We start from the raw sequence: 13,263 nt of genomic DNA, 5'->3' as shown, positions 1-13,263 counted from the left end.
TCTAATAATTATATATATATATATATATATATATATATAATTAATTTTTTTCTATTGAATAATATCCAAAGTTTTCATTGGCAGCCATGTCAAAGTGGGCTTCAATTGAAAATTATGTTGAAACTTTAATAAGCAAGCTAGTTTCAAATGAATTTTCAACTGAAGCCAACTTTGACATAGCATATTTATTTCTTTTTAATTATTCATTCATGCATTCACTAGTTCATTTATTTATTTTAAATTTTTCCTTAATTTTAACTTAAGTGGCAGTGCAAGTCCATACAATTATGTCACCTCTCTTATGCTATTTTTTTTTTTTCTGTGTTCACAGGCTTTTGGTAATGCCAAAACAGCCCATAATAACAACTCCAGCCGTTTTGGGAAGTTCATCCAGGTGAACTATCAGGAAAGTGGCACTGTTAGAGGGTAAGAGCTTCATGTGTCTGTGTCTGCAGTGCTGTAGAGATGTTTGGAACCCCTGTCTAATTTGGCGTTTGTTCTTATCCAGGGCATATGTGGAGAAATACCTGCTGGAGAAATCCCGACTCGTCTATCAGGAGCACAATGAAAGGTAGGAGATCTTGTATGATTTGTTGATGCCGTTGTATATTCGTTTTAAATCATTTCATTAATATACTGGGCTAGACAACAGTTTATTTAAACTAAAGAGAGTGTAGATTTGGTAGAATCTCATGAGGAAATAAATCCAGTAGTGAACATGTGGGAATCATTTCTCCACAGTGTTCAGTATTGTCAGAGTAATTGTTCAGTTTATATGTGTGAATCTCAGCTTTATCTTCTGGCTGTCTTTACCAGTCCAACTGGTTTCATGGCATGAGGGTTTATGAAGGAAACAGACCATAATTTCCTTGTTTTTGAGAGTTTGGTATAAATCACAGCAGTCATATTTCAGTATCGGGGTCATGCTTTATCAAACTGAAACCAGCTTGTCCTTATCAGCTGGGTCAGTGACATGAGTTTTTATTTATTTATTTATTAAATCTATTAATTTATTAAAAAAATTAACACTAAAACTACCATTCAAACATACAATGAATTGAATGCACTTCTTTTTTGTTTTTAATTTCTAAATTAAAATGAATTTGATATTTTTTGAGGCATACAGTCAAAAAATATAAGGGTGGTACAATTGTCCTGATTGTAAACAAAAATGTCTTCAGTGGTTGTAATTTTGCACAATACAGTGTTTGCACACGTTCACACACATAAAGACTTGCTGTAAACCTGTTGAGACTGGTTAAGAAACCTTGTATATAATTCAATCTGCTCCTGTTTGGACAAAACTGCAATCCTTTATGTATTTATAGGCACATATGTTCATACTGCACCTGATGTTGCATTGTTTTGTTCTTCTAGGAATTACCATGTGTTTTACTACCTGCTGGCAGGATCGAGTGAAGATGAGAGAACAGTGTTCCACCTCAAAAAGCCTGAAGAATACCATTACCTCAATCAGGTACGGCCTGATACCGCTGCATGCACAGTACTCACCATCAGTGACCCTATTTACAACTGGTATTAACATCTGCCTCAGTTGATCCAGTCTCAAGTGGTCAGCCAAGACAAATTGCCATTCACATTTGGCATTAACACGCATCTCCTGTGTTCTTGCGATCGAATCTCTGATTTCATGACCACTTACATCACTTACCATTTCAGTGTGTCACTGCATATTGATGTCAGGCTTACGGAAGATGTTCCTTGAAGTCTTGTGCACATTTTTATGTGGGCATTTCCAAATTTTCCATTTGCTTGAAAAACAGCCCATAATAACAACTCCAGCCGTTTTGGGAAGTTCATCCAGGTGAACTATCAGGAAAGTGGCACTGTTAGAGGGTAAGAGCTTCATGTGTCTGTGTCTGCAGTGCTGTAGAGATGTTTGGAACCCCTGTCTAATTTGGTGTTTGTTCTTATCCAGGGCATATGTGGAGAAATACCTGCTGGAGAAATCCCGACTCGTCTATCAGGAGCACAATGAAAGGTAGGAGATCTTGTATGATTTGTTGATGCCGTTGTATATTCGTTTTAAATCATTTCATTAATATACTGGGCTAGACAACAGTTTATTTAAACTAAAGAGAGTGTAGATTTGGTAGAATCTCATGAGGAAATAAATCCAGTAGTGAACATGTGGGAATCATTTCTCCACAGTGTTCAGTATTGTCAGAGTAATTGTTCAGTTTATATGTGTGAATCTCAGCTTTATCTTCTGGCTGTCTTTACCAGTCCAACTGGTTTCATGGCATGAGGGTTTATGAAGGAAACAGACCATAATTTCCTTGTTTTTGAGAGTTTGGTATAAATCACAGCAGTCATATTTCAGTATCGGGGTCATGCTTTATCAAACTGAAACCAGCTTGTCCTTATCAGCTGGGTCAGTGACATGAGTTTTTATTTATTTATTTATTAAATCTATTAATTTATTTAAAAAATTAACACTAAAACTACCATTCAAACATACAATGAATTGAATGCACTTCTTTTTTGTTTTTAATTTCTAAATTAAAATGAATTTGATATTTTTTGAGGCATACAGTCAAAAAATATAAGGGTGGTACAATTGTCCTGATTGTAAACAAAAATGTCTTCAGTGGTTGTAATTTTGCACAATACAGTGTTTGCACACGTTCACACACATAAAGACTTGCTGTAAACCTGTTGAGACTGGTTAAGAAACCTTGTATATAATTCAATCTGCTCCTGTTTGGACAAAACTGCAATCCTTTATGTATTTATAGGCACATATGTTCATACTGCACCTGATGTTGCATTGTTTTGTTCTTCTAGGAATTACCATGTGTTTTACTACCTGCTGGCAGGATCGAGTGAAGATGAGAGAACAGTGTTCCACCTCAAAAAGCCTGAAGAATACCATTACCTCAATCAGGTACGGCCTGATACCGCTGCATGCACAGTACTCACCATCAGTGACCCTATTTACAACTGGTATTAACATCTGCCTCAGTTGATCCAGTCTCAAGTGGTCAGCCAAGACAAATTGCCATTCACATTTGGCATTAACACGCATCTCCTGTGTTCTTGCGATCGAATCTCTGATTTCATGACCACTTACATCACTTACCATTTCAGTGTGTCACTGCATATTGATGTCAGGCTTACGGAAGATGTTCCTTGAAGTCTTGTGCACATTTTTATGTGGGCATTTCCAAATTTTCCATTTGCTTGAACGTTTTCTTTTCAAGCCTAGCTGAAAAATTTAAAAACCTTTTTTTTTTTGCCTGGAAATATTGCAGTAGACGGTTATTCATTGTCTTGGGTGTAAATGATAGACTATATACAAAGAACGCGTACATCTCTGAACATCTTGAGAGGTGGCTTGAGTGATCCACTGTTTATACCTTGAGCTGTCCACATAAGACTGAATATCCTGGGATGTTTTTTTAAAGGGAAAAAAGAAAATTTTGAAACCCCCCCCATGAAACACAAAAGGAGAGATTTTGGAGTATGTTCATGCTACTCTTTTCCATACAGTTAAAGTGGATGGTTAAATTGGTTTTCTAGGAACGACCCTGCTGGCTAGTTCCTAGAACTATGCGGTGCGAAAGCCCCTATGATTTGGGGTGACAGTAATAGCTACACACTGCGATATCGCCATCTTTTTTTCTGTTGACTGGTTTCAACCATTGTTAAGGTGCAGTACTGCTACTTACTTCGATAAAGTGTCAGCCACATAGTTAGTGGCGCTGGATTTTTTGTATGGTATGTGTAGTATTAGTATGATATCAATATTTAATTTTATTTTTTAAATACCACAGTTATCATCAGTACCTGTACCCTAGTCAGGATCATGGCGCACTGCCTCTGCTGTTAAAAATCAACAAAGCTTTGTTAAGAAAACTGGACGGCAGCAGTTTTTTGTGGTGTGCCGTTGTGGAGTCAGTTTTTGTCATGAGTGCGTGTCAAGCAGCTGCTTTTCTGAGGCCGTAACAGACCCATTGACGGATTCACTCTCACTGGGCAAACAGGAAGGAGGGGAAAATGGAGGAAACAGATTCCACAGTTCATTCCTTTCAGCTGGCCCAGTGGTCTCGCACACAGAGACGCTTTAAAACCTAATCCCCCACAGAAAGCAGCCCTGTGCTCCTAACATGCCCCTCATTTCCATAACACACACCTGCCTCATGCTTTTGTTTCTGTGTGGAAAGCTGCTGCGTGCAGCCGTCCAGTCTTTTGTGTGCTTATGAAATGTTAAATGTTCAGGAATATTAACATTGCATGTGTTAATGGATGTGTACGTTTTCTTTTTTCTAATATGTCTGCGTTTGTGTGTCTTACATTGCAAACAAAATTAGACGAGCTTTCTCAAAACACCAATCTTCAGTCTGGTTTCACATACAGAGGATCTCTGTTGTCTCCAGCCAAGAGTCGCTCTTTTTGTCCTTGATCTCGTGCGTCCATCTGGCTGCTGGCTGTACACACAATCTCCTCTGTACAGTTATATATTCAGCAGGAAAAACAGAAATATCAAGTTAGGTCCACATACGTAACTTCAAGGCTCCAGTGAGCTGAGAAACTTAAGGAAGAAACGTTAGAGGTGTGAATTCTTGTCATTTTTTTCAAGTACCATTATAGTTGCTCTTTCTTAACTTCTATCTCTAATGTCTCAAGGCCTCAAAAATGTGGAGAATTCACATAAAAAAAAAACATTCACAGAAATATATGCCAAGTTTTGTCTGTGGCTTGCAGATTTAATCTAGCCAGTTGTTTTGCTTTGCTAGCGGTCAAACTGTTTTTTTTTTTTTAAACTTGTTAGACAAGAGCAAATACTAAACTTTATTATGTTTTCTTTAACGTTCACAGTAAGATTCAATTCATTATTAGTGCATTAGATACAGCAAACAATCAATGTGTGTTACAGCATTTATTAATTTGCTAATTTATTAATTATATAGAATACATATAAGATTATTACAAATCGTTCATTGTTTTTCATGTTATGTATTGGGATATAAATGTTAACACATACAGCCTTATTGTAAAGTTTACCAGATTCTTTATAAATTAAATCATTTCATTATTTTATACATCCTTATAAAGGTACACATTAATTTCTCCTGGGTATACAAATTCACACATAACCCATTTCAGAATCTGTCATCTCAGTGTGTACCATCTTTTGTCATAATTGATTTGGTGTACATGTCATTTTGTGCTTTTGCCTTGTCGGAATGGAATACTAGCATACTGCTTGTGTCACACTATTCAGCATTTACAGAATTGACTGAATGTATTTATTATTCCTTTTTTTTTTATTGTAGACATGTGAAACCGTTCGTAGTGTGCAACAATAAATGTTTCAAACCATGGTATGCGACATTGGAAAACACTCACTGAATTAAAAATGCAAGTTATACGGCAGTTATTGTCTCTACAATAAAGTTTCGTTTTCATCCTGTTTTGCAGAAATGTCAACTTTTGAAGGTCCAGTAACAGAAGTAAAAAAAACATTAAAATTAGAGTTAATATTGATTGACCAGTCCATTGCATTGTGGGATATCTCACAGTGTACTCTGTTGTATACTGCACCTTTTAGCAAATGTAGTAGGCCGTCTGAGTATTCCATGTGCAAATTATACATACTGAAAATAAAACTAAAAATATGAGTAGTATGGCAGTATCCCATTCCCATCCATAGCCTTTGTGTTTCTAACCCAGAGCATGTGGCTATATTCTGTAATGCTTTTGTTCTCCCATTTAAAAACTGCATGTGTTTAACAGACATTGTGTGGAATGTTGCTCTAATCCCATCTCCCTTACTTCCAGATGACAAAGAAACCTCACAGGCTGCATTGGGAAAATTACTATGAGAACGAACCGGTCAGTATTGAAATAATGTGTCTTCGCTGTACAGAGACAAGTCACTGGCTCCACAAATCACTTTCCATAGCTTTTCCTTCGCACAACACACCTCTCCCATCCTCTGTGTTTGTGTGTGGGGCTCAGGATGTTATTAGTGTGCTCACTGCGTCTCACTGGCTTTCTCTTGGGCTGTGCATATTGTTTGGTCATTGTGTTTTTGAGGTGTTCCCTGATCTGGCGTCATGCAATTCTTCTGCTTCTATAAATACTTTGAACTCTGGGCATCTCGGTCAGATCTCTGTTGGCAAGTAAACACTACAGTTGGTTGGATAAGAGTGATAAGCAACAGTACAAACAGGCTTTATTTGCATTGGAAGGTTGTTACAAATGTAAACTTGTGATACTTGAAATACTAGTGTCACGAATTTTTTGTAGTTGCATAGTCAGTACAAATACCAGAAAATTTCATTTGTTAAAAATGTGTAAAAAAAAAAAAAGGTTAAATCAAGTGAGTTAATGCTAATATTAAAGGCACAATATGTATTTTGCTGACTTGTGTACTTACATTATCCCAAATGTTTTGAAGAATGTTTAAATCCAGAGAAATAAGCAATTTTAACTAGTGACACGGGCCGTGTCCATAGTGTCATTGTGTCGCCTGCCAATGACGTCATAACCCCTCGATTTCCGGTTTTGTTTTGTAGAAAACATGGAAACACCAAAGACGCTTTAATATGTTGTGCGTTTTAATAGACCGGTGACGACCGCACAGAGTAGCATTATAACAGAACTTTTAAATGTATCTTGTATGATAAAACGTCTTTTTCCCCACATACGCACGACCGGAAGGAGCGGAAGCGGTTGACTGTGGCATAATAAAAGCTCCGCTGCTTTCGAGTCGTGTGTCGCGCTCGTTCAGCGGCCTCGTTTCGCTTCGACAGCTTTCAGCCTCACCCTGCTTCATTCTACTACGTTAATAAATCTTTAATACATTAGCTCATCCTGCCCGAGTCCCATCGGATTGCATCGGCTGTGTGGATGAAGACGATGAACTCCCATGATTCCACACTCAGTCACGGCGTCATCAAACTACGCCTTTGTCTCTTTGTTTATTTTGAATACTCAGCCCTCTAGCGGCGAAAATTACATATTGTGCCTTTAATTGTAAGTAAACAATACATTTAAAGATATAAAGCATACAGCTTTCAAAAAATGTTCACACAGTAAACATGGCCAAGTGAAAAGCTCGTAATAAAATGAAAAACAAAGAGAAACACTACATAGATACAGTGGCAGATATATTAGTTTGCATTTACAATTTAAAGCTTAATGCACAGATCTACTTGGTCAAATGTTGCTCATCTTGTGGCACTATTGCTAGTTCCATCAGCAGCATCTGTGACACGGTATAGTAATACACTTTGAAATTGAAGCCTACTGGGCAAGTACACAACATTGTGAAGAAATGTTTCAAATATGCAACTACCACACTATTTTGAACAAATACTTGGTGTAGGTAGACCACGTTGCCATCTCTTCCTTTAATAGGACTGCACTGTTTACAAATCTGCCTTTAACCCAACATTCATAGAATAAATGTCCCACTTTGAATGGGCGGTTTAGACGACTTTAGAAATCAAATATCAAATATTTTATAGTGAAGATTGTATGTCAATGCTCTTAACAAAAATATAAACTTCTTTCAACTGTCAAGTGAATTCATGTACAACTTTTTCCTTTTGTTTCAAAAAACTTGAAGGATGAAATAAAATTTTTGCCTATACTAAATGATAAAAAATCTGGCAATTTCCATTTAAATTGACATTTTAATAGTGAATTTCCTGCTCCACATTTGATGGCGTGACTAGACCTCTGATGGAGATCTGATTGTTTAGTGCTGTAAACAGTTGTTTTTTTTACACAATTGGAATCATGCAAAGCCACATACTTTAGATTAAGCTTGATTAAGCTTGAGATAAACTTGAACACTCTACACGGAAAGAGTTTACACAAAACCAATGACCAAATCAACATGGGTATATTGGCATGTTTGTTATTTTTGGTATGGTTGTATTTCCTCGTTAGCTCAGTGTCTTCATGCTCTCTATCAGGGGTCTCAAACTGTTGCCCCCTGGATATGGCCCCTAACTGTCCAACAACACTAGATCGCTCGTGTTATAATAAACGAATTTATTTACACAGTTGAAGTGAAAATTCTTAAGTTTTGCCTCTCTTTTTGAGGTACTGCACAACTGATATTCTGAATGAAACACAATTGTTTTAATTACAAATATCATACGAATTGATCACTATGTCTTTTAATCATTGGCATCATGAGGCCACTAAACCTGAAAAGCCTAAAAATATATTAATAATTCTGAAAACACTTATTGTAATGCTTTACTCATCTGCCATGATAATGAGTCTTTGAATTACTGAATTACTTTCTTCATTAATTTTGATATGCAATTAATTGTTATTAAATAAATTCATTAATTAGCATACCATGTTATTAATTAGACAAAAAATTTATTCTGGCCTAGTACAGTAAATAGTTAAAATTCATGATTCTAAAAACACTTGCAAACACATTTGCTGTAAATGTATAACTGGCCCTCAAAAAAAAAAAAAAAAAAAAAAAAAAGGTAACCCCAGGTAATTTGAGTTTGAGACCCCTGCTGTTTATGCCCGGTTTTGGATTTCCTGTGCCGTGTTTCAATTCACAGTGAACATTATCATGAATGATTGTTTAAATAAACCACAATCCGAAGGTAAGTGATCATAATGTATTAAAGTGCACAAGAATCATGAAGCGTCTGTACAGAACTATTTCGTTGTATCCATGCCATTTCGCTTCAAACCCAAAGCACAATATGTCTGTATGTTTATTCAGGTCTGTTTTGGTTGAGAAGTTTTACAACATTTAACATGAGAAAAAGGTTTTTTTTTGTTTGTTTTTTTACATTTCCTACCCTGAAAATGTGAATGAGAAAAAACAATTCGGCAGGACTGACTTTAAACCATAAAGCTTATAGAGTTTCAGCACTGTTTGCCTCTCCACTGCTCTGGTATGCTATACTGTCATTTTGGCATCAGTAATGAAGCGAGGCGATGAAGGAGACACTGTCTCATTAAGGGGAGGACGTGTGTGTAAATTTGACTGTTGTTGTGGGTAGGAAGCAGTTGCACTGCCAGCTGGAGCCAACCACTGTGGATGGCAGAAGTCTTGCTTCCAGATCTCCAACACTTTGTACCACTATAGTGAAAGAGCAGTTAGATGCACTTACAGCCTTTGAAATTATTAACTAGAGATGCAGCGCTATAAAAATGATAGCCTATATTATAAATCAATACTGTATAAATCAGTTAAAAAAAGGAGCATTCACACTATAGCTCCAGTCTACAGTTTTACCAAATAAAAAATAAATAATTTAATCAAATTTTTGTGCTTTTGCATTAAAAATAAATAAATAAAAAATAGAAAATATATATTAGGTAAAAATAGTCATCATTATTAAAGGGGTCATATGATGTTGCTAAAAAGAACATTATTTTGTGTATTTGGTGTAATGAAATTGACTCTTAACTTTTATAAAGAATATCTCTTTGGATTTGAGACTTTAGTCTTTGCAATTTTACAGATCTTCTTTATGCACCAAGAGCTTGTAACACTCCAAAGAGAAAGGAAAAATTGAAATCGCATCATATGACCCCTTTAATATGGGCCTTCTTGGACCAGTATCTTGTACCAGATTAATATCTGTTTCCAGATTTGGCTTAATCAGACGATAGCATTATCTTGGCCACTATAGTTATGGTCACGATATATTGTGTATGTTTCTAACAGTACATTGAGAGCCACAGATCTTGCAGATGGGAAATCATTATTTATGCTGTGATTTATGAAAGTATAAATTGATTGATCCAGATTTACTTTGCGGGATGGTGCACAAACACAGCTTCACTGAAAACGCTTTTCTTGTTCCACTTGATGGAATGGATCAAGTCATAAATTGCTACTTTTCTTATTGCCTTTGCTGGTGTGCCAGATTTCCAACGTGTGTGTAAAAGGCAAATCACTCTGAATTTTCCACTGCATGGGCAGAACGTGCATATGCTAACATTCACCAGGGCCCTAATTTTCAACCAGAAAAATGTGGCGGCTCTTGCTTTTTTGACCAAACTTCATAATGACATGGTGCGCTGAGTCAATCAACCAAACCCTGACGGTTTCTCTCTGGAGCGTTGGCAGCACTTAAGCCCCCCAAAAGCCAAAAAAGCAGTTTGTACACACTGTATACATTTGTGTTTGAATGCATACAAGCAGCTGAAATGCAACATACTATTAGCTTATTATGTGTTAATGTGCTGTTGCATTTTGGAAACATTAATAGCACATCATGTTTATAAGCGTTTTGAAGAAGAGATACTAGAGGTCATTAAATTATACGATTGCATAGCAAACCACCATGAAGAAACCTCAGACTGTGACTGTGGTGTGAACTGGTGTTTAATTGTTTGAAGTGATGGTAACCTTTCTTTTCTTATTGAAACCAGCAGGATTGCTTCACAGTTGAAGGGGAGGATCTTAAACATGACTTTGAGCGCTTGCAGCTGGCTATGGAGATGGTGGGCTTCCTTCCCGCAACACGTAAACAGTGAGTTTGTCCAAAACACTGGCCCCCTGATGCACATACACAAAAACATTGCATGCAATTTTTATAACTTCATTTATCATTTTTCGGTTATCGCAAAGATCACTAAGAAGTTGTATAGACTTCTTAGGTATTTTTATGATGCTTTTGTGTTGTTTTTAAAGCTTGAAAGTTTTAGTAGCCATTCATTGTAATTGTGTATAAAAGAGTCACCAGGAACAACATGTCGAACATAAATAAATGATAACATTTTTCATTTTTGGGGGAACTATCAAAGTCATCTGTCATAATACAGGTCTATATAAGTGAACTAAAAACAAAAAAATAAATAATAAAAAGGGAGACCATCATAAAAAAGGTATGATGATGATATTTGCGCATTTGTATCTCTCACTCAATAATGTGATTTTCTTTTCCATTGCAGGATTTTCTCTCTGCTGTCAGCTATCCTTCATTTAGGGAATATCCGATACAAGAAGAAGATATACCGGGATGACTCCATTGACATCTGCAATCCTGAAGTTCTGCCTGTAGTGTCAGAGCTGCTTGAGGTACAGGATCATTGAATCGCAAACACATTGTTAACTCTACTGTAAGCATTGTCATTTGAACTGACATGATTTACTTTAGGTCATGTTTTTCCCAACCTGCATGTCCTTTTTCTTCCTTATATTCTCCTTATATGTTCCTTATATTCAAGCACCAATATATAATTTTACAATCTAAATCAAGAAATCAGACATCAAAGACAATATTGGCTCAAATATGTCCTGTTATTATCTGTTAGATTTGGCTTAATCAGACGATAGCATTATCTTGGACAATATAGTTATGGTTACAATAGTACGTTGAGAACCACAGATCTTGCAGATGGGAAATCATTATTCATGTTGTGATTTTTGAACGTATAAATTGATTAATCCAGATTTACTTTGTGGGATGGTGCACATGCACAGCTTTACTGAAAACGCTTTTCAGTCACTCTTTTCAGTGTTACACAGTGTTAGAGGACTGGAGCTTTCAAACTGTAATTGGGACACTGAAGTACCATGAAAGTAGTCCATACAACTTTTGTGTGTTATTCCCCATACAAATAGCTTTGCTTGATGGATAGACTGAAATTTAGGTCATTTTTGACTGATAATGTTTACCTCCAGTGAGCTTTTTACCTGAGAACCACCACTACCAGCGAGTTAGTATGTTAAACTCATTCGTAAATTAAGCGAAACCACATACTTTCAGAGTAGATACTACATTTGATGAAGAACTTACTTTGCGACCATTAAAAAAGTACTTTCTATATAGTATAACTGTGTGCAGTGTGAATGAAATGGGCTCAAATCTGGATGGGCTCAAATCCGCCATGTCATTGTCATGTGACTTATGGCATCTGTTGTGCCATTTTACAGCCATTCACAGCTCCTCTCCCATGGCCCCATAGTATAGTAAAGTGTCCATCAAATGTGCACTTTGGAATCTAGGCTGAAGTAGTAGGTCATCTGGGTATTTTTCACCTCCTATTTTATGGATACTATTAACTCGGACATACTGCTCTTTTTAAGTGACTGCCAAGGAGAGCAAGGCAGAAAATGTTCATTGAATAATGAAGATTTAGAATATAGCGTTTCAAGCTCTTAAACATTGTTTACTCTTCTATATGTTCAGACTTGCCACATTCAACACACACATTTCAAGATATTTGAACAAATCTCTTGGAAAAAGAGGAAGGCTGAGTTACTTTTGCACAGGATGGTCAGCAAACTGGCCTACTCAAGGAAGTAGATTGAGTTCCTGAATGAAGGCCATGGAGCCCTGTACTGTGGGCCTACAGAAATTGGATGTGATTGCTCATAGCCTTTGAACTCAACACATACATAGTGTATGCACATACCTCTCTATATCACGACCTCTTGTGGCCTAATAACGTGATCAAAGCAAACCTGGCCTTTATCTTTAGACGCACACCTTCATGAATTTCTCTGAAGAAAAGAGAGAACTAACACTCAAGTGTTTTTACATTTGCTAGTCAGACAGCAGAGAAAAGGAAGTGTGTGTGTGTGTGTGTGTAGGCCTGCTTGCACCTTGAAAACACTGTAATATTTGCAGATGAGACCAGTCCAGAGTTTTGATGAGCCCTTACACATCTGTTCACACTTATAGAGTTGAATGATTCAACATCAGGCCCAACGAGTTTATATAATTGGTACATTAGATGTAGACATCTTTTCCAGCGTGCATAGACCAGACACATATTTTTCACAGTTCACTGCTGGGTTCATTTCGGTCCTTTAAAGGGATACTTCCACCCCAAAATGAAAATGTTGTCATTAATCACTTTACCCCCATGTCGTTCCAAACCCGTAAAAGCTTCGTTCGTCTTCGGAACACAATTTAAGATATTTTGGATGAAAACCGGGAGGCTTGTGACTGTCCGATTGACTGCCAAGTAAATTACACTGTCAAGGTCCAGAAAAGTATGAAAGACATCATCAGAATAGTCCATCAGTGGTTCAACCGTAACGTTATGAAGCGACGAGAATACTTTTTGTACGCGAAGAAAACAAAAACCCGAAGACTTTATTCAACAATTTGTCTCCTCTGTGTCTCTCCACATCACCGTAGCGCCATTTTGGAGAATATCCGCTGAACGCAAGCAGTGTACGCTATTCTGTGTCAGCCGCGACACAAGGATACGTTTTCTACGTGTATAAACGCTTTGATTTGAACAAAAACAGCGCATCCGTGCAGCGCGGCTGACACAGAAGAG

The 13,263-nt window shown here is 36.9% G+C and overlaps 1 protein-coding gene across 3 annotated transcripts in view; it reads left to right on the top strand.

Moving 5' to 3' along the window:
* The window catches only part of myo9aa (myosin IXAa), a 95,764-nt gene that overhangs the window by 40,300 nt on the left and 42,201 nt on the right, over positions 1–13,263 (top strand). For 2 of the 3 annotated variants that reach the window (XM_016550804.1, XM_016550803.1), the window contains exons 2-7: positions 332–426; positions 509–571; positions 1,378–1,477; positions 5,806–5,859; positions 10,399–10,499; positions 10,921–11,047. In XM_016550804.1, coding sequence (XP_016406290.1) covers positions 332–426; positions 509–571; positions 1,378–1,477; positions 5,806–5,859; positions 10,399–10,499; positions 10,921–11,047 — 540 coding nt within the window. The remainder of the gene's footprint in view (positions 1–331; positions 427–508; positions 572–1,377; positions 1,478–5,805; positions 5,860–10,398; positions 10,500–10,920; positions 11,048–13,263) is intronic. The other variant, XM_016550805.1, reaches the window with a different exon arrangement.

Source organism: Sinocyclocheilus rhinocerous, unplaced genomic scaffold (assembly GCF_001515625.1).
Source record: "Sinocyclocheilus rhinocerous isolate Xijiao unplaced genomic scaffold, SAMN03320098_v1.1 scaffold1396, whole genome shotgun sequence".
Taxonomy (NCBI): Eukaryota; Metazoa; Chordata; class Actinopteri; order Cypriniformes; family Cyprinidae; genus Sinocyclocheilus; species Sinocyclocheilus rhinocerous.
The sequence above is the reverse complement of the archived record's forward strand: the minus strand, read 5'-3'. Positions and strand labels throughout refer to the sequence as shown.